The 18,974-nt window shown below is 42.5% G+C and overlaps 1 protein-coding gene across 2 annotated transcripts in view; it reads left to right on the top strand.

Moving 5' to 3' along the window:
• The window catches only part of grm8b (glutamate receptor, metabotropic 8b), a 211,070-nt gene extending 192,340 nt beyond the window's left edge, over window positions 1-18,730 (top strand). For both annotated transcript variants that reach the window (XM_033635399.2, XM_033635400.2), the window contains 2 exons: window positions 12,958-13,204; window positions 18,096-18,730. In XM_033635399.2, the coding sequence (XP_033491290.1) occupies window positions 12,958-13,204; window positions 18,096-18,145 (297 nt within the window). In that variant the 3' untranslated portion in view covers window positions 18,146-18,730. The remainder of the gene's footprint in view (window positions 1-12,957; window positions 13,205-18,095) is intronic.
• Window positions 18,731-18,974: the final 244 nt, after the last annotated feature.

Below are 18,974 nucleotides of genomic sequence, written 5' to 3'. Positions count from 1 at the left end.
AAATCTCACACACACTTTTCCTTTTAATGCTATTAAAATAATCTTTAGAAGGTGCGCCCTAATGTGTAGAGAAGTTCCTGGTGGAGCAGCATGCATACCTGGTGATCCCCGTCAGCACGAGTGAATTTTAAACCCTTAATGAACCCTCTGTGTTTGGTCAAATGCAGTGAAATTTTTTATTTGACAAATTATGTACATTGCAGATGCACACTTAATTATAGCTGCTGCGCAGCGATGGGTCGGGTCCGGGCATTTTTAGGCAATTCTGAGCAACAAGCAGAAGAATTGTAAGCCATTTAGGAATTTAGCAACACAATCTGCCTTTTGCATCAGCTGAGGCTTGGACTCACAACCGCTGAGACGAAGAATCAATTTCTATCTCAGTGAGCTAATTAGTCAGTGACAATTCATGTGTGGCTTCACAGACTGACTAAGCCAGACGTGCAGGTTTAGCAGCCGTCCATGCATGGAAAAGCAGATTTAGAACCACTGTAAAAAATTCAGTTATTAAGACAAAAATCTGAAAATACACATATTGCATCTAGACAGCATGGAGATGTTGGTAATTTGTTTGTAACAGTGATTGATTTGCTCCATAAGTTTTTACATTGACTCCAATTGTTCACATTAGAGCAAAATTCAAAATGCTGTCAAAAATTCAGTTTTTGAGATAAAGTTCTGAAATTTGCCACACATCATCTACCATGACTCTAGAATTTTGTCATTTTTTTCATGAACATTGAAGATTTATTTAGCAAGAATTTGCATGTATATGTTTACAGTACCGTTTACAGTCAAACATTTTGATGCACTGTAGGCTCAATTTTTGATAAATCAAAAATCTGAGAAACGTAGTTTTTGTAGGACAGTCTGAAGATGCTCTGTAGCAAGTTTGGTGTCAGTTGAGCAAAAATTGTGGGAGGAGATAGGTTTAAGAAGTTTTACAGTTTTTGAAAAAAAAACAGAGTGATGGACTTCATAATTTTTAATAGGTTTAAATGTACCAAAGTTTCTTCAGTATTGGGGCTACAGTTTGATGAAAGTTGTGAAGTTGTAGCACGTATGGTTGATTTGTTATGAATTTTCAAAGTTTTGAACTTTAGACGCTTGCTGTAGCGCCACCATCAGGACTATTGGCTTGAGTTTACAGTTGAGGATATCTGGCATGAGACTGGACCTTTGTCCAAAGTTTGGTGAGTTTTCACACATGGGAAGTATGATTTCCTCGGAAGAAGAAAGAAGAAGAATACCTAGGATTACAATAGTGTCCTGGCAGCTTAGCTGCCCGGACCCTAATTAAGGTCACAGACAATCTCTGCAGTTATTATAATTTGCCAGGTGATACCAGTCCCGTGTGAATAGAGCTTCAGTCATCCATGCTGGCATTTTACTGGCGTGCTGTGACATAACTAACCACAGCCCCCCGGTGATCGAATCTCCAATCAGCGATCTCGAGTAATCACGACTGGACAATATGGAAATAAAATCGATCACCCCACCCCACTGTACAACACAAATAAGACATGACACAACAACAAGAATGCAGAGACAAAAATGACAAAAAAAAATCTAGCGTTAGTAGTGCAAGAGCAGATTGAAATTAAAAGGTAGAATGAATCAAAATGAAAACCGACTCCAAGATCTAAAAATAAATTTCAGAATAAAGAGAAAGGAAGAAAAATATCAGCTCTGACTTAGATTCATGTGTAACTCAGAGATGTTGGGAGATATCAGAGAAGAGAGCGGATACTGCTGTCAAAAGTAAATTTGACAATAACACATTGGCCAAATGGCACATTAGTAATCCTGACCAGCCTCTTCCAGGAATACTTCAGGTCATTACTTCAAACTGTTCAGTCTTTTTATAATCTGAGTAAAAAGTCAAGAGCTTGATCCAAGGATGGAGGTTGTCAAATGCTGAACAGGTTGTAAAACTGCTTGACACAAATTTGTGATTTGTGTTATTGGACTGTATAAATAAAGCTGTCTTCCTCAGTAGGCCTTGGGCTCAGTCAGGGTTGTACTGACTGTGGTTTGACTGGTTCAGTTTGTAGTTTGTATTGAGGAGGGTGTCTAAATGGCAGGGCAGTTTGGATTAAAGCAGTAGCCTACTACAGCCCCCAGATGACCTCATGTATATCAATTACTCACCCCAGGTTATGTTGAGATCAAGAAAACTTTTTCTTGCGTGCCTCCAGTGAACGAAGAATCCAAAAACCTAAAAGAATGTGTAAGTGATCACATTTCATTTTTTGTGTTGGCCACACCCTAACCTTTATCAACCAGGTACTTTGTTACTTTTACTTGAATCATTTTAATTAGATTAATTGTACTTTTATCTGAGTATGAATTTCAGTACCTTACCCACCACTGAAGCTTTCATTATTCCTCCACAGCTGGAGGCATTACTGTTTTCGGGTTGTCTGTCTATACGTACGTCTCATCCTTATGAACATGATAGCTCAAGAACACCTCGAGGGAATAACTCCAAAGTCAGCACAAATGTCCACTTGGACTCAATGATGAATTGATTAGATTTTGCTTATTAAGGGTCAAAGGTCAAAGTCACTGTGATCTTGCATCTGTCTCATTCTTGTGGAGGCAATATCTCATAATATCTTGAGGGAAGTTATTCAAATTTGGCACAAACGTTCACTTGGACTGAAGAATTAGCTGATTAGAATTTTGTGGTCCAAAGTCAAAAGTCAAGGTCAGTGTGACCTCACAAATATACATTTTTGGTCATAGCTCAAGGATTCCTAGACTAATTATGACAACATTTCACACTAATGTCTAACAGGTTAAAATAATGAAGTGATGACATTAAAGGGATAGTGCACCCAAAAATGAAAATTCATCCATTATCTACTCACCCATATGCTGATGGAGGCCCTGGTGAAGTTTTAGAGTCCTCACATCACCTGTGGAGATCGGCGGGGGGAGCGGCTAGCACACCTAATGGCTGACGGCGCCCCAGGCTAATGTCCAAGAACATAAAATTGAATCCACAAAATATCTCCATACTGCTCATCCGTAGTGATCCAAGTGTGCTGCAGCCCAGACATAAAAAGTTGTTTGGAAAAACCTAACATGAACTCTGTTTTTAGCCTCACTGTAGCCTGTAGCTCTGACTGCTTCTCTGTGCTCCACGCTCACGTGTGCGCGCTCAGGGTGATCGGTGATACACGGTCTCTGAAGAGCAGCAGTCTCGTCAGTACTGATGTCCAGATTCTCACGTGCAGGCATCGCCAATTCCCAGTCTGAGCAGCAAAGACTTTCCTCATCTGTTGGCATTGCTTTGCATTTGAAACAACTACACCACCAGGTTTCCAGTGCTCGACTCTGGTATTCTGCGGCTGGCTGAGGGTTAGGCTCATGAGCTGCGGCGGCTGCTTCGTTCTGTAGCCTGAGTTCCGTGCGTATACTCAGACTCAAACAAATACGGCTCAACAAAGAAATGCTATTCCTCCTCAGTTTCAGAGTCTTCAGACATGTTGGGCTGTCCTTTGCTAAAAGACCGTAGTGCAAATTATCTTTTAGCTCTGTGGTTACTGTCGTCTCCCCCTGCAGTGCACGTGTCACGTGTTGTAAACATGGGTAAGCAAAGCTCATGCTTTTGCTGGTCTCAGGCGCACACGTGAGTGCAGAGCACAGAGAAGCAGTCAGAGCTACAGGCTACAGTGAGGCTAAAAACAGAGTTCAGACGTTTTTCCAAACAACTTTTTATGTCTGGGCTGCAGCACACTTGCATCACTATGGATGAGCATGTTGGAGATATTTTGTGGATTCAATTTTACGTTCTTGGACGTTAGTCTGGGGCGCCGTCAGCCATTAGGTGTGCTAGCCGCTCCCCCCACCGCTCTCCACAAGGGATGTGAGGACTCTATAACTTCCCCTGGGCCTGGGGCGTTGGTAGCTTAGTGGATAGTGCCGGTGCCCCATGTATAGAGGTGATGTCTCGCTGCAGCGGTCGCAAGTTCGACTCCAGCTTGCAACCCTTTGCTGCATGTCGTCTCCCCATTTCACACTGTCCTGTATATTAAAGGCAAAAAGCCCAAAAAAATAATCTTAAAATAAAATAAAACTTCACCAGGGCCTCCATCAGCATATGGGTGAGTAGATAATGGCTGAATTTTCATTTTTGGGTGCACTATCCCTTTAATATCCAGAAGGTCAAAGGTCACCTTCCCTGTGACATCATAATGTTCTGCATAAAACACTTTTCTGGCCAGTATTTACCGTCGTATCTCAGGAATAGAAGGCGAGAGATACTGAACTGGTGACTTTAATCTTGGGTGCTGATTGTATAGATCTTCTGTGTGTGAAGCATCCATGTTTTCACTGACATGGATGTAAACTATAAGAGAAACTTGACTGGTGCGCGGAGGCATACAACCACGGAGTTTTTTCGCAGTAGAAAGTACCACTACTCTCCTTTACATTCATTCCTGGGCTGAAATGACCATGCCGAGAGGCTGGGACGCAGAGGACCCGAAAACACTGACCAATCACAGCAGACTGGGTTTTTTGAGCGGAAGGGCTTGAAAGAGACAGCCACTAAAACAGAGAATCTCAGACAGAGGGTGAATACAGGTGCTCCAGCACAAACAGTATGAGGAAAATAAAACCATCAAACTATGTAAACATGTTCAAGTAGAAAGTGGGGATACAAAAAAGAGCCTGAAAAAGAGGATAATAGGTCCCTTTCACCTGACTGTAACCAAAATAGCTCTAACCTGACAGATACACTCAGAGTCTTTGATGTATCGTTCAAAGGAGCCCCCGAAAGCCTAAAATGTCCCCGTTCTGAAATTCAACCCGGACCACAGTTGAGTCTGAAATGATCATTAGTGAGAGCTGGGAGGACGTTAAGGATTTTGGGGAGCTGTGGCAGGATGAAATTCTAATTACAGAATGTTTTTCCCAGAGTGTTTATCTCTCTACAAACAGTACACAGTACTATCTAGTAGCAGCACTTCCAGCTTGGTCATGCAATACAATTAACGCAACTGGAAATGTCTGTGAGTGGGAAGCCAGTGAGGGATCACGTAATTATTGCGAGACAAAAAACAAACAAAAAATCAAACTGCACTGAGAGATTTCTGTTAATATTACGGAGACACAGTTGAATAGAGAAATGTCCGACTAATACAGTGCTTTGTTCTCCTACAAATGTCATTTCTCTTTTTCTAAAGAACTCGATGACACTAATTTCTGCAATTTAAGACACTTTAGTTTCAGTCCAACAATTAACAGACGAGTGACATTAAAACTGCAGGAACATCCAGATTCTTTGCCGTTATGTAATTGGATCAGCCTGTACTGGAGACTTACTGAAGTACGGCATGTTCTGGAGTTGGATTTCATAGATGCCAACACAGACTGTGGAAATCATCTCCAAAGTTATTCCTGCTCAAAGGACAGTATATACTTTTGTTTTAGAGAAAGACAAATGTAAGACCATGAACACACTACGGGGACAAAGCAGACAGTCAGTGCTCATCCATAATCCCACAGATCCTGAGCTGCAGCCAGTCTTTGTTGGGTTATCAGTTGATTTCTATCTTCCAAACTGACAGAAAACGAGTTAATTACACTAAATATTCCTGTGTTGTATGATCCTGTGTGGTCCGTCCACCTGGTCTCTTCAATCCTGCAGAGCGCTGACATTCACTTTAAAGATCTGCTGCTCCAGTTTCTCTCAGGCCTCAGCTGCCCTCAGATCAGACTCTCGCAGCCCCGAGCTTTAAACCAGTTCTGCTTTGATCGGAGAGGAAGGTGGCGTCCAGGTCACTGAGACAGAGAGCTGTACAGTCACAGGATTCAGCCTCCATTAACCTCTCGAAACCTTCATAAACTTCCACTTTAAGGAGATTTAAAGTTTGATGATTCCAAGACTTTTTTAACCTCTGCACCATTTTCATCAGAGGGAAAAGTTTTTAGATGTTGTGTGCATCATTTCAGACACGTGTTCCCCCAAAATAAAAAATAATAATGATCCACCTCTTTGCTTTCAATGTTAGCTCTGTATGTTTAAAACCAAGGGCGGGTCCAAATTTGTAGGAACTGAAGAACTTCAAAGAAACATGCATTTTTGTCCCACTTCCCAAAGGTGAAGTTTGGAGCTACAATGATAATGCAAGTTATACTACATACGCAGTCTTTACTGAACTACACATACTGCATACTTATTGTAATATTCTCTGTGCAGTTTGTGCCCAAAAATGTCCAAAAAAAATCCGGAAATATCACAAAACAGTTCTTATCAGGGCTCGACAGTGCGAGCGTTTCACTTGCATTTGCGACTAAAAATAGGTGTGTGTGAACTTTAGAAAATATTTAGGGGCACATGTGCGCATAAAAACATCAGGCGAAGCAGCCTATATTTTTGTCAATAAAAAATATGATAATCTAACCGCAAATGTTGGAGGAACTCCAGCTGCCTTCCCTCTTCTCTCTTCCCTCTTCCCCGTGTGACACGGTTATGGGCGGTTTTCCAAGCCACTGTCAGCATAATGAATATAACAGCCGCGGTCCACAGCGTAGCGTCGCGGCGTATTCATATGGGCCCCACTGACTGCGTATGGAAGCGACACGTAGAGAAGCCGAGCCGAGAGGCTGCATGTAGGCTGCATGAAATGTTAAAGCATTTTCCACCTAAGCTACTACATATATTTGAGTTATCTACAAGTTTACTGTACTGTTTGTCATCTACTCGCTTTCAAATGTCCGCCACGGACATTTACACAATGTCACGGATAAACATGGGTAAATGCATGAAAAAAATCATCACATATCACCTCTGATAATGGTTTATTCATTTAAAAACACATTGTGCTCGTTTAGCACACTATTTCATGTAGTTTTTATCTGCTGGAGGGTCGCGTAGGGGAGCGTAGCGCGACAAAAATAGAAGAGCATCCTAAAATAGAAAGTTGTCGCGCCGCTCCCGTTGCCGGTGGAGTCGCTGTAATTGATTAACAGGGGGGCGAGCTGCTACGGGACTCGCGCTGCAGACGTGTCGCGCCGCTGACGTGCCCGGTGGATCTCGGCCGTAAGTCCCACCGTCGGCAGGGTTGAAATAAGTCAAAGTGTGGCGGAGGCAGGGACAGTTTTTGCTATGGGCAATGTGGGTGACCGCCCAGGGCGCAATCTATGTGAGGGCGCACGAGCGCCCTCCAAAAAACCCAAAACAAACAAACAACAACAACAAAAAAAACTCTCCAGTTTTCTAGACTACCACTCATTTCCACGTCAAGTTAGTGGAGTGGGCGCTGGGGCGCCCCTATTATCATGGCGGTTGTGACAGGAATACGGCGGAGGATCATAGTGCGCAAGATAACGGCTTACCGCGACAGAGAAGTCCGACTCCAGGTCCAGTAATTTCCTCTTTCGTTGGTGTCATGACTGCCCAGTAGTACCTGGACAACCGAGCCGTGGCGGCACACAGGTATGTAGCGTGTCAGAGGAGAAACGAGCCGTTCACATTTCTCTCTTGTGGCAGGTAACGGTCCACAAACCTCACCGCACTTTAGGGACTGTTCTTTACTTATGAAGGGACTGTCAGGGGAGGAGGGTGGCTGGTTGATTTTATCTTATTTATTTATTTTATTTTGATCCCCCCTATGTTAATCACTTATTGATGCAGTTAGGGACCGTTCTCCACAGCCAGGCTGTCGGCTGGGTGGGAATAAGTCAAAGTGTGGTGGAGAAGAGGGACCGGGAAAAGAGGCTCCGTTCTCCCCATAGTTAGGGACTGTTCGCCACGGTACCGCTGCTGGGCAGGGTGGAAATAAGTCCTGCAGAGTTTCAGAGGACCTGGAGAATGTTTAGGATAGTAATAACATTATATAAGATAATCATATTGCAAAGATAATATATATATAAGATAATAACATTAAAGACAAAATTAAATTGCAATACTTTTTCAAAACTTGATGATTTTACCTTTCTGTACATTTTGTATACAAATTCATTAAATAATTTTGCTTGTAAATGTCTATTTGCATCACGTTTATTACGGAAAACACATTATTTGATCAATTTACATTGTGCCCCTAAAGTTCTTTGTGCGCTCCTTACTTTTTCAACTTAGGAGCACATGTGCTCCTTGGGAAAAAAGTTAGCGTCAAGCCCTGCTTATGCTTGGGGAAGGCAGGAAGGATGGTTTTTGGCTATAACTCAAGAATTCCTACACGAACTACGACAACATTTTACACAAATGTCTGACAGGATGAAATAATGAAGTGGTGACATTTTGTATTCAGAAGGTCAAAGGTCAACTTCACTGTGACGTTATAATGTTCTACAAAAACACCTCTCCGGCCATTATCAAAAATCATATCTCAGGAACAGAAGGGGAGACATTTGGTCAGATACTGAATTGGTGACTCTAATCTTGAAACTGAGCTGATTGTATAGATCCTCTGTGTGTGAAGCATCTATGTTTTCACTGACATGGATGGAGAGGAACTTGATTCGTAGAGGCGTACAGCTGCAGGTGGTAGCTAGTTTTGCTTTTGCTGTCCAGACTTTGTAAGATCAATGTGTTTATGCCAAAAAACGGATTTGGTCTGGCAGTCTGAACAAGGCCTAAGCGTGACTCTGAGACCGAGTGGCTGTCTTGCACTTTCTCACCTCTCTCCTCGGCTCTTCATCAGCGTCCTCTGACCTTCACACCGATCGCACCGTTTGGTTTGGTGGTAACAGCTTGTGTTGGAGAAGCCACATAAATCACTTCGGAGCATGTTTTTTTCTCTCAGGCCCACAAATGAGTTTATGCTTCGCTGTCTGTCATACATTTTCATAATGATTCCTCGACGCATCACTGGAATCACCACCGCAGTTTCGGGCCCTTGGGGAGGGGGAAACTCGCCATCTGTCGCCGTGTTTTCCTCTTCCTGCCTCTTCCTGCCTCTCCTTCCTGGTGGCTGAGCGGAGCCCCACCGAGGATTCCCCCGCTGTCAGTCTGACACTCAGTCACGGGGGCCATTAACCCGGGCCTCGACTTTACGTGAGCTGGTTGCCATGGCGACTCGGGTGGTCTCTGAGCGTGTGCACAGGTGTGTCGTAACAGATGGTGGAGAGGGCGGGGAGAGGAAACAGAGGTTTGTGCTGCCTGGTTGAGCTCTCCGCATGGATGTGTGTGTGTGTGTTTGTGTGAGCGCACATGTGCGTGTGTGTAAGTGAGTCGATGATCCCTCCCACCGCAGCCAGACATTTGGTTTTTTACCCCAAAACGAGCTTCATCAGCATCAACAGTGGTGATGAGCGAGAATACAAACAACACTTAAATGTTTCACAGCTGAGAGAACACAGATGCTCTCTGCGTAACTCCACCCGTTACCAACAATGTCTACATGGATGCAGCTGCGTCTCATTTGGATGTTTTTATTGATTATTGATATGAAATTAATATCGACTGCTGCATTTTATTAGTTATTTACTTCGTACATAGCTAACATAAGAGGAGATGTGTTTTTGTGAAAACTTCTTTTGCAGATTACCTTCTTAGGTTTATTGAGAGAATTACACTATTCAATTATTGATAAATACACACACTGTTTATAAATATTATATTATATTCCTTAAAGGGACAGTTCACAATAAATAAAAAATACATATTCTTCCTCTTACCTGTAGTGCTGTTTATCAACCTAGATTGTTGGTACACCACGATTCAACTTTTTTTTTTTTCCAACAAACACACGTGGTTGGGTTTAGGAAAAACAAACAGGGTTTGGCTTTAAAATCTTGTGGGACACAAACACCGCTCTCTCGAGTGAAAGTCAGTGTTTGTTGGACCTATCCACCCCCACTCTCACCTCCTCAGTTGGACTTTCCCCACCTTAACTTTCGTTCTTGTCCCGCTGCGTGTCCTCCTGACACTGTCCAGCGCCGTTACACCATAATGGCAACTGGCCGCATATCATGCCGACATTAAAGGATGCCTTTTTCGTTGGTTTCTGACGCAGCAAGATTTTGACGACTTCGGAGTGAGACCAGGCTCACGGTGGATGTATCCAGACCTTTACTTAAGTAAAAGTAGTAATACCACAGTGTAGAAATACTCTGAGCTTTGGCTGTGGCTCAGAGGTAGAGCGGGTCGTCCACCAATCGAAAGATCAGCGGTTTGAAGAAGTAAAAATTACAATATTTACTTCCAACATGTGGAGAAGAAGTATGACGTAGTAGAAAATGAAGATAAACAAGGACAAGTACCTCAAAATTGAACTGAATATAATTTTTTAACCATTTTAAGAAGCTCAGATGTTGTGATGGTGTGTTCTGTGAGTTCATAGCGGTTCAGGTTCAGAGTACGACTGTGTATCAGGTCTCTAACTGCTTCTTTCTGCCTGTAACGACCCATCGTTACACTAAGAGCCCTTCACAGCACACTGCAGACAACAACACAGAGAATCAATAGTCTCGCACTGGCTCATAAACGCAGCACGGAGCCTAACGATGCGTTCAGGGTCATCTGTCACAGTGAGATGAGGAGAGAGAGTCCTGGTGTTTCTCTGCTCTGTTGTTGATCCCCAGTTAAAAGACAGAGATTCTGAGGAGTTAATGGTGGTCCAGCTGCTCACATGATGGAGCTCCAACAGTTTAACAGTCCACCACAGCTCACAGTTAACAGGGCGAGAGGAGCGGGATGGCGTGAGCCCTCTTTATTCAGTGTCACTGTTGGAATGGTTCAAAAGCTTATAATGCAGGAGAATTTATTTTCCAGTGTTTTGGGTTCTGCTTTGTGTGGATTGTTTTATTCATCTCAGCTGCAGATCTGTGAAGCTATGGAGGCCGATTAGTGCCAGTGTGCTGAGAAAACATTCTGTAAGTTTTTATAATTAGACTTGCACCGATAAATCGTCAGTGCTAAGAATCGGGCAGGTTTTCGTGTGATCGGCTGTGACATGCGACCGGCCGGTCAGTCTAAAATATGCCGATTTAAAACGCCGGTCAAATTCCCGCCACGCTGCATGATTGACATCTTGTAACACCAGCAGTGCACACACATGCACATGTGCAACTCACAGCGTGGGTGATGTGAGGAAGGGGACCTCAGGGACACACTGGTTTGGGTAGGACAACTATGGAGTAAATGATTCCGGCCAGAGAATCTGGTTCAAGAGGATACTTTCATTTTCAATGCAGGAGGTTCACAACAAGTGTGTGTGTGTGTGTGTGTGTGTGTGTGGTTCTGAAATAAACAAAAGGAAAAATAGCTTTACACTCAATTCTTACAAGTATGGCTTTTCACCTTAATCATTCACGCACACACATCAAACAAAAGAAGGAGAAAGTTGTTAATTGTCCGTGAACTGAACTGCAGAGCTCTCACTGCTGCACTGTGCCACTTGAAACTGATGAGGCGTGTGTCCGTGTGCTGAAGATTCATGTGTCTGCGTGCTTACTGGCAGGCTCGTCCTCAGCGCTAAGGGCTTTCGTACAGGCGACCAACACTATGTCAGCCATATGGAATTTTTGTCTATTCAAGAAATTACCCACAAATGGTATACACCAAGAATTATTATTTTATTTATCTATGTTTTTATTTATGTATGCTTTTTTTACTTATTTGAGATGATTATTGAAAAGCTGTTTGTGTCTTGTTCTAATAAAGGAAAGAAAGAAAATATTGCAAAATCTAGTGTGCTGTAAAGTAGTTTAAAAAAAATGAAATCGGAATCGGCCAAAATCGGAATCGGCCGTCGAAACACTGCGAATCGGAAATCGGTATCGGCCCAAAAAATTGTAAATGGTGCAAGTCTAATGAGAGTCTTTATCAAAATAATGAAAAGCTTTCTCAAAATTGTGACTTGGTATCACAAAATAATGAGGTCATATTTCTAAAAAATTGACCTAGTGTTTCAAAATAATGAGTGCGTATCTAAAAATAATGAGTTAATGTCTCAAAATTTTGACTAAGTATTTCAAAATAATGAAGCTTTCTCAAAATAATGACTTCATAACGTAGTAATAATTTGTGTTATTTTGAGATATTAAGCGATTTCCTAAATAAAGTTTCATTATTTGAATTAGTTTTTCATCATTATGATTTACAGGGATTTTTTTTACACTAGCAGAAATGGGCTTCCATACAGACCTTTATTTGAACAGAGGCTTATTTATGGGAGACTGGCTTTTTATTTCTAATGTTCACTGTGAGGAGTCTGCACTTCCTTCATGTTTACCTCTTATAATTACCAGATATATTTTGTACAATGTAATTTCATTTTTCTACAGTCATGTCATATTCACCACTCCTTCTGTCACTAGAGCAGTTTATAATCAGTCATTATTTCTACTGACTTCTACTTTGTTATTTTTGTGATCACTGTTCAGCTACTTTCAAATAAACTAAGAACTTCCTGCAGATGTTTCACTGTTAATGTCTCGGAGTGGCTCAAAAGACATAATCTTCCCTCTTTCTGATTGTTTTTTTTTTTTTGTGTATAAAATCTGCAGGAAATGTTAAGTTTTGTTTGCAGCAGATCTAGAAAACCAGCAAAATGACAACTGCAGCTCAGCATCCACCACTTTGACTTTCCCACCAGTCATCTGGAGAGACAAAGCTCTAAGTGATGGCTGGTTTTGTGCCAAACTTTCTGCCCGAGGAGATGAAATTATCAGCCGCAAACACGAGTCACTAGATTGATTCCAGTAAATGAACCGAACAGAGTCGACCATCTGTTGGTTTAATGAAAACTTATGGAATAATTCCTGCTGAGTTCAGACCATCATTTAGACAATATTATGTTCAGATCATCGGGTTTATCTGCATGTGGTGAAGTGAAAAGTTGATCAACACTGTCAGCTGAAATCCTTTTTTTCACATCACAGTAAACAGGAAGTAAACAGTAAGTTCCTCAGGTTTATGGTCATGACTGTTAAACTGCTGTCTTTCTGAATCACACCTCCCTGTCAGTAACGTTCCCCGCTCTGTTTCCTCCTCAGATGTACATCCAGACGGCCACGCTGACCGTTTCCCTCAGCCTCAGCGCCTCTGTCTCTCTGGGCATGCTCTACATGCCAAAGGTCTACATCATCATCTTCCACCCCGAGCAGAATGTCCCCAAACGCAAGCGCAGCTTCAAGGCCATCGTCACTGCTGCCACAATGACCAGCAAGCTGTCCCAGCTGGCGGCCGAGCGGCCCAACGGCGAGGTGAAGACGGAGCTATGCGAGGGCGTGGAGGCCAGTGGTGAGTGGGCACAGAGGCTTGTTTATATGGTCCAACCCTTTTTGCATTGAAACCTGGCATGGTGTTTAATGCTTTTGCATTGGTGCCGATTTGAACAATAAACTGATCAATATAGGATTAAACATAACAATGTTATTATAATAAATATTAGTATACAAGTTTTCTCAACATAAGCCACCATTCAAAAGTTTCAAATCAGCTCTTATGTTGACATTTTTCTTCTTTCCTTCAATAGTGTTTTTTTTAACAGAGACAAAAACAGCACAATTCAGGCACTAAATGTATTATATTTACATCTGAAATAGTTCTTGCTCAAAAAGAAAAATTAGAGCGATACTTTACCTATTTTCAACCAGCTCTGTGTCACCATAAGTGTGGGCAGTGTGTGCAGATGAACAGTCTTAAGGTGCCCCTCGTACTACCAGCTTCTGGAGCTCCCTGCGTGTCCACCAGTCAAAACTGTTTTCCATCTGCACACCCTGCCCATACTGCAGTGACATGGAGCTGGTTGAAAATAGGCAAAATATCCTTCTAAATGGTTCAAACTCACATTTGGTCAGTGTCCCCACAGTGTTGCCTGACAGAGGAGAATACTGTGTGAACTTTGAATTTGTGTTCCAGTCCAGAAAAGCATCAGTGACTCTCAATCCTTAGAGAAATAGAAAAATGACGAGTTCCTCTGAGTAATCAAACATAAAACCTTGTGTTAGGTGTTCGTGGAGAACAGGAAGCAACAGGATACACAGGAAGCCAATCCAGGCACTCAAAAATATAGAAACGAAGACGTAAGTATTAAAAAGCGTTTATTGTAGTGGCTAAATCATTAACAGAGCCAACATGTTCCGACCACTGCAGGCCTTCAACAGGGCTTTAAAAACGATCCTCAATTTCTGTATTTTTGGAGCACCTGACTTGCATTCCTGTGGGCGTGCATTATTCTTTGGGCCCTCAGCAGCACTCAGTTTTTACATCAAAGAGGTTTAAACTGTGATGTGTCAGTCTATAGCATATTCAACTGACACTTCAATAGTGCCAACCCTAGACTAAAGCCCGGGCCACAGTGCCCATGTAAGCAGCGCGTGTGTGATGCAGAACCTTTTGTATTTTTTAATTTTTGTTATTGTGTTTTGTCATGTTAACAGGTTAGAGCAGCCTCACTGCTTATGTGAGCAGTGCTGCTCAGCAACTGCTTAGCTGTGTTACACCTAAAGTTCGGAGTCTTGCCCATTTTTACCATGTGACGCACACAGTTTGCAGCAGAAATACACCATGAAAATTATATTTTGCTAATCATTTTGACATCAAACCACCTTTTATTACAGTTACAATGTCTATATCTGTCATGGACATGAAAAAATTGTATATATTTATTTTTAACTCAACAGCTTCGTTTATGTGTCGAACTAAAAGCCCTCTGGCAACATTTGAATGACAGAATCAAATAATTTGTTAACCCAAGACTTTTTAATGTGAAATATTTGCAGGATAGTATTTTTTAATACTGTAATCTTGACATTTTGGAAATGTAAATAGGCATAGCAGCAGGCATCTCTACAGCAGCACCGCAGCAGCAACACTGTCTGTGGTAACGCCTTATACATGCAAGCCACAGCAGTTTAGCAAGGTAGCTGTCACATGCTGCTCAGGCAGGCAGTGTGGCCCGGGCATATTTCTATTGTAAAGTTTGAAGAGAAACTAAGGCGAAGCAGCTGGAGGCCCCTTTTTTTAATTGTTTTTAATGAGAGTAAAGGTTTTGCGTCGCTGCGTTTCTATGTTCTAGGCTCCTCCATTTCGTCATCTTTTTTCCCATTGTCCAATCAGGGGATTTGAGAGGCGGGCCTTCTGTGGTGGTCACAACAACAAGTTTACGGTTCGTAAACAATGGAGGAGAAACTGGTGGTAGTGGTTGTTGGATACCCAGAGCTATACGGCCTGATGATAGACAGCAGGTTGTCAAACTGCCCCTGAGTCATCCTAAAATCTGCCTGTAAACGTCCATGATGGAGGAGAAGCTCCTGGACCAACTGGTGGTACTCCCCATGATCCAGCCTCTTTTTTAGGGTCTCATGTACCCACACAGATCTCTGTTTATCTGCTGACAGCCTCTCACCCTCAACCAGAGCTACAGACAGAACCCTCTGCCTCAACATGGCAGCAACTACATACTAATTACGGTCAGATAAATAAAATGTTTAAATAAACAGTAGACTGATTACACAGGAAGGTTAGAATAAGGAGGTGAGTTTGTGGTTGCCTGGCAGCAATAAAAAAGCACAGCAAGCCTTTTCTTTCATTGGTGGCGTTCAGTTTTAAAAAGAAAGACAGTACAGCTTGTTACAGCCATTTTTATGCACCTTTAAGACAAAGTAACATGTTTTGGTAAAGAGGATTTCTGCGACCCAAAAGCATCAAAGACCATTCAAACATATAAAGTTGTCCTCCCGAGCCATCTGACTGGATCCAATCAAACTTTGGCGGAAGTTTGCAAACTTCATCCAGTGTATTTCTGCACTGGACGCACTGAGGTCTTCTATCTGACTCTAGAGAACAATAGGATTTACTGATATGTGAGGCTGCTCCTTTAGAATACCAAGCATTTACAGACAGGCTGCGAGAACTAATGAACAGGAAAAAGACATAGTGAATACTGTTATTGTCTGAACAGAGGTGCTGTAAGAAGAAGGGTGTCAGCGTCTCTGTAGAGTCGACTATGTGGAGGTGAAGTCGGAGTGCAGCCTCTCTAATGAGGATTTAACAGGAAGTTGACTTGAGTTTGTTTAGACGTCACCTGAGACCAGATCTGATGAAACTGTTTACAGCTCAGAGTTACACTTCAAAGCTGCTTCTCGGTCCATCAGCAGAAAAAAAGTGTGAGATGTCGGATTGTTTACTCATCAGAGATGTGCTGACTGAACTGATCTGCTTAAATCTAACAAGCAGCAGCTCTCACGTCAGGCTTTACTTTCTCAGCCTCACAGAAGAGACGAACCTCTTTTATCCTGCACAGTGTTCAGTGGGAGGGGAGAAAATGTCACAACGATTCAAACTACTTCAAATGAAAACTCTCGTGGGGCTCATTTGGTAAATTATTACCTTTCTTTGTAGTGAATCATGATCCTCAGATGATGAATCCTACATTTGGTGACCCACTGACCTTTCCTGTAGTGCCACTCTTGAGACAAAACTTTACAGTTGTAGGCTCTAATAGTAGCTAAACGTTCAAGATAATGTACGTTCATAGTGTAGCTGCAATGAACAGTACAGCCTCAAGGAGATGCTAGATGAAGTAAGTTCAGGGTTCTCACACATCTTTAGGGACAAGATTTCAAAACTTTTCCATGAGTTTTCAAGGACCAATAATAGCCCAGATAGCACACATACATCTGGCCAACGTCGGCCCGATGTATCATGTTTAGCTCGTTAAGACGTAGCAGGGAGAGCGTTTGCTCATTGCCAAGACGTTGCTGAGACGTCGGCCTATAATCGAAAATGACCACCACGCCACGGTCAAACGATCAATAAAAGAAGCTGCGCTCAGTGGGCGCTCCTTCATTAATATTCATATGCTTCATTAACTACGACCTTTATTCATTTAGGTCGGACCTTTCAAACTACAAATATTTCACCATTCAATGTGAGAAATGAATGCTAACATTCAAAACTAGCTTGACTGTTACCCTATTTCGTGTGTAAGTGTGCACAATGAAGAGACAAAAGTCAGTTTGACAAACTTTATTTTCAAATTTCCACAAACAATATCTGACGGCCAGTCCGCTTCTCCTGGCAGCCTGCAAGACACAGAAAAGACAATGAGCACATAACTTCAAGAAACAAATCCCAACTTCACCACTGTATTTTTTTAACATTTCAGCTGTCTTTTAGCCAGATTGAAGGTTTTGGGTCCGTCACTCTGCTTCATTTAGTGTTGAAACTGTTAAATAACGGGATCCGGCGTTAACGGTGTCAACTGTTAACAGCAGCTCAACAATCAGTCCTTCATCTCGGAAAAACAGTGGTTTCAAAACTGTGCTATTACCTGTAGCCACCGGGTCAGTTTGCTTTGCAGAGGAGGAGACCTCGACTGATAAATTGCCCATAAAATCACATTACCAACATACCAAAGGCATCCTTAAACTTCACTATTTGACCTCCGCGCTCCTCTCCGCTCCTCTCACCCACACATGACCACCCGTCCAGGGCCCCGGAGGTCAGGCCGGGGGGCCGCGGGACCACGGGTGGCAGCTCCGGGCACTTCCACTTTAACCCAAAACGAGTGCTCACGATAACCAGATGAGCACATAACGTCAACGAGGGAAAATAAAATGAAAACACCACAGTTGTAGCCTGTTAGCTAACATGAGCTAAACCGCTAAACTAGCTAACAAAAGATAACGTTAGCTGGTGGGGACATGTGCTATATACACCCAGTCGTGCCTCACCACTCACCAGGAACCTCTTTTAACGGTCACAGAAAAAACAACAAAGCTATTTTCTGCCAGTTTATTCCAGTTAGCTTACCTGAAACCAACTGCGATGAGATGCTGTGTCCTGCGAGCTCAGTTCCAAACAAAGACCGCAGATGTATGTGGTCAGACATTCTACGGCATTGGGCCGACCCAAAGCCGACATCACAGAGACGTTTGATGAGCTGGGACAAAAGAGTATTACATTTAAAGATATCTGCCCATGCGGCCGACGCTTGTCAGACGTTACAAATTCAGGGCCGATGTGTCGTCCTCAGGCCGACGTCGGCCAGATGTATGTGTGATATCTGGGAGGTGTATTTTTTTCTTACAGTCGGTCCGCAGACCTTCATCGGGAACCTTTTACTGAACTGAAGCTTAGTGAGAGTGTAATGATACCAATCTGCTGTTTGCTCTTCTCTCCTTAGTGCCGCCAACAAAAACCACCTACGTCAGCTACACCAACCACGCCATGTGAAGAAACCACGCCTTCGACACAAGGACGTCCCGGGACATTTAAAGAAGCAGATTTCTGTCAGACGTCACCACGAGGTGCTCTGAGCAATCTGAAGGATCCGAATGACTGACAAACTGAACCAACAACATCTGTGGTGTTTTTTATGTTTACAGACAGCAGGGAACGGGCCTGAACGGCGCCCAAAACCTGACAGGATCACAACTGAAAACCATCCGAGAGACCGTGAGGAAGCAGGAGGAGGATGGTAATTCTAAAGACAAAAAAAAAAAAAAAATTATAAAAAAAAATTAAACAAGTCTTCTAAATGAAATACAAAAAAGAAATTGTTGGGACCAACCATATTTGTTGTTATTCTAATTGTGCGTTGAAAAAAAAACAAACAAAAAAAACTTGTGGTTGTGAAAATTTCTGGTTCTTGTCTCATGTCGTCCGTCCGTCGACCTGCATTATGAGACGAGTCCGTCGCTGTTTTCGGCTAACTGAACGGTAGCTTTTGGTTGTGAAATGTCTAAATGCCATGGTTGAATTGAAGCATGCCCGTTTTTTATACAAATGATCTATTTATAATAAAGGAATGTTTCACAAGTTGGTGCCACGTTTGGGTCTGTTTGAGGGGAGCAGATTGCATGAGAGCACATGGACAATTCACATTGTTATTGTTGCTCTGTTGTGGTTGTTGGGGTTTTGGTGTCTTGATTTTTCAGTCAGATCCTCTCGGTGGAAACAGAAAATGTTTGTGCTGTTGATTCGTCAGTATGAGACTCTTCTTGACACCAGGTACGTGGCTTTTGATATCCATAAAGTCCTAGTTACTTTAAGATTTTCTATA

This window comes from Epinephelus lanceolatus, chromosome 5, assembly GCF_041903045.1.
Source record: "Epinephelus lanceolatus isolate andai-2023 chromosome 5, ASM4190304v1, whole genome shotgun sequence".
Classification (NCBI taxonomy): Eukaryota; Metazoa; Chordata; class Actinopteri; order Perciformes; family Serranidae; genus Epinephelus; species Epinephelus lanceolatus.
This window is presented reverse-complemented; position numbering and strand designations above follow the sequence as displayed.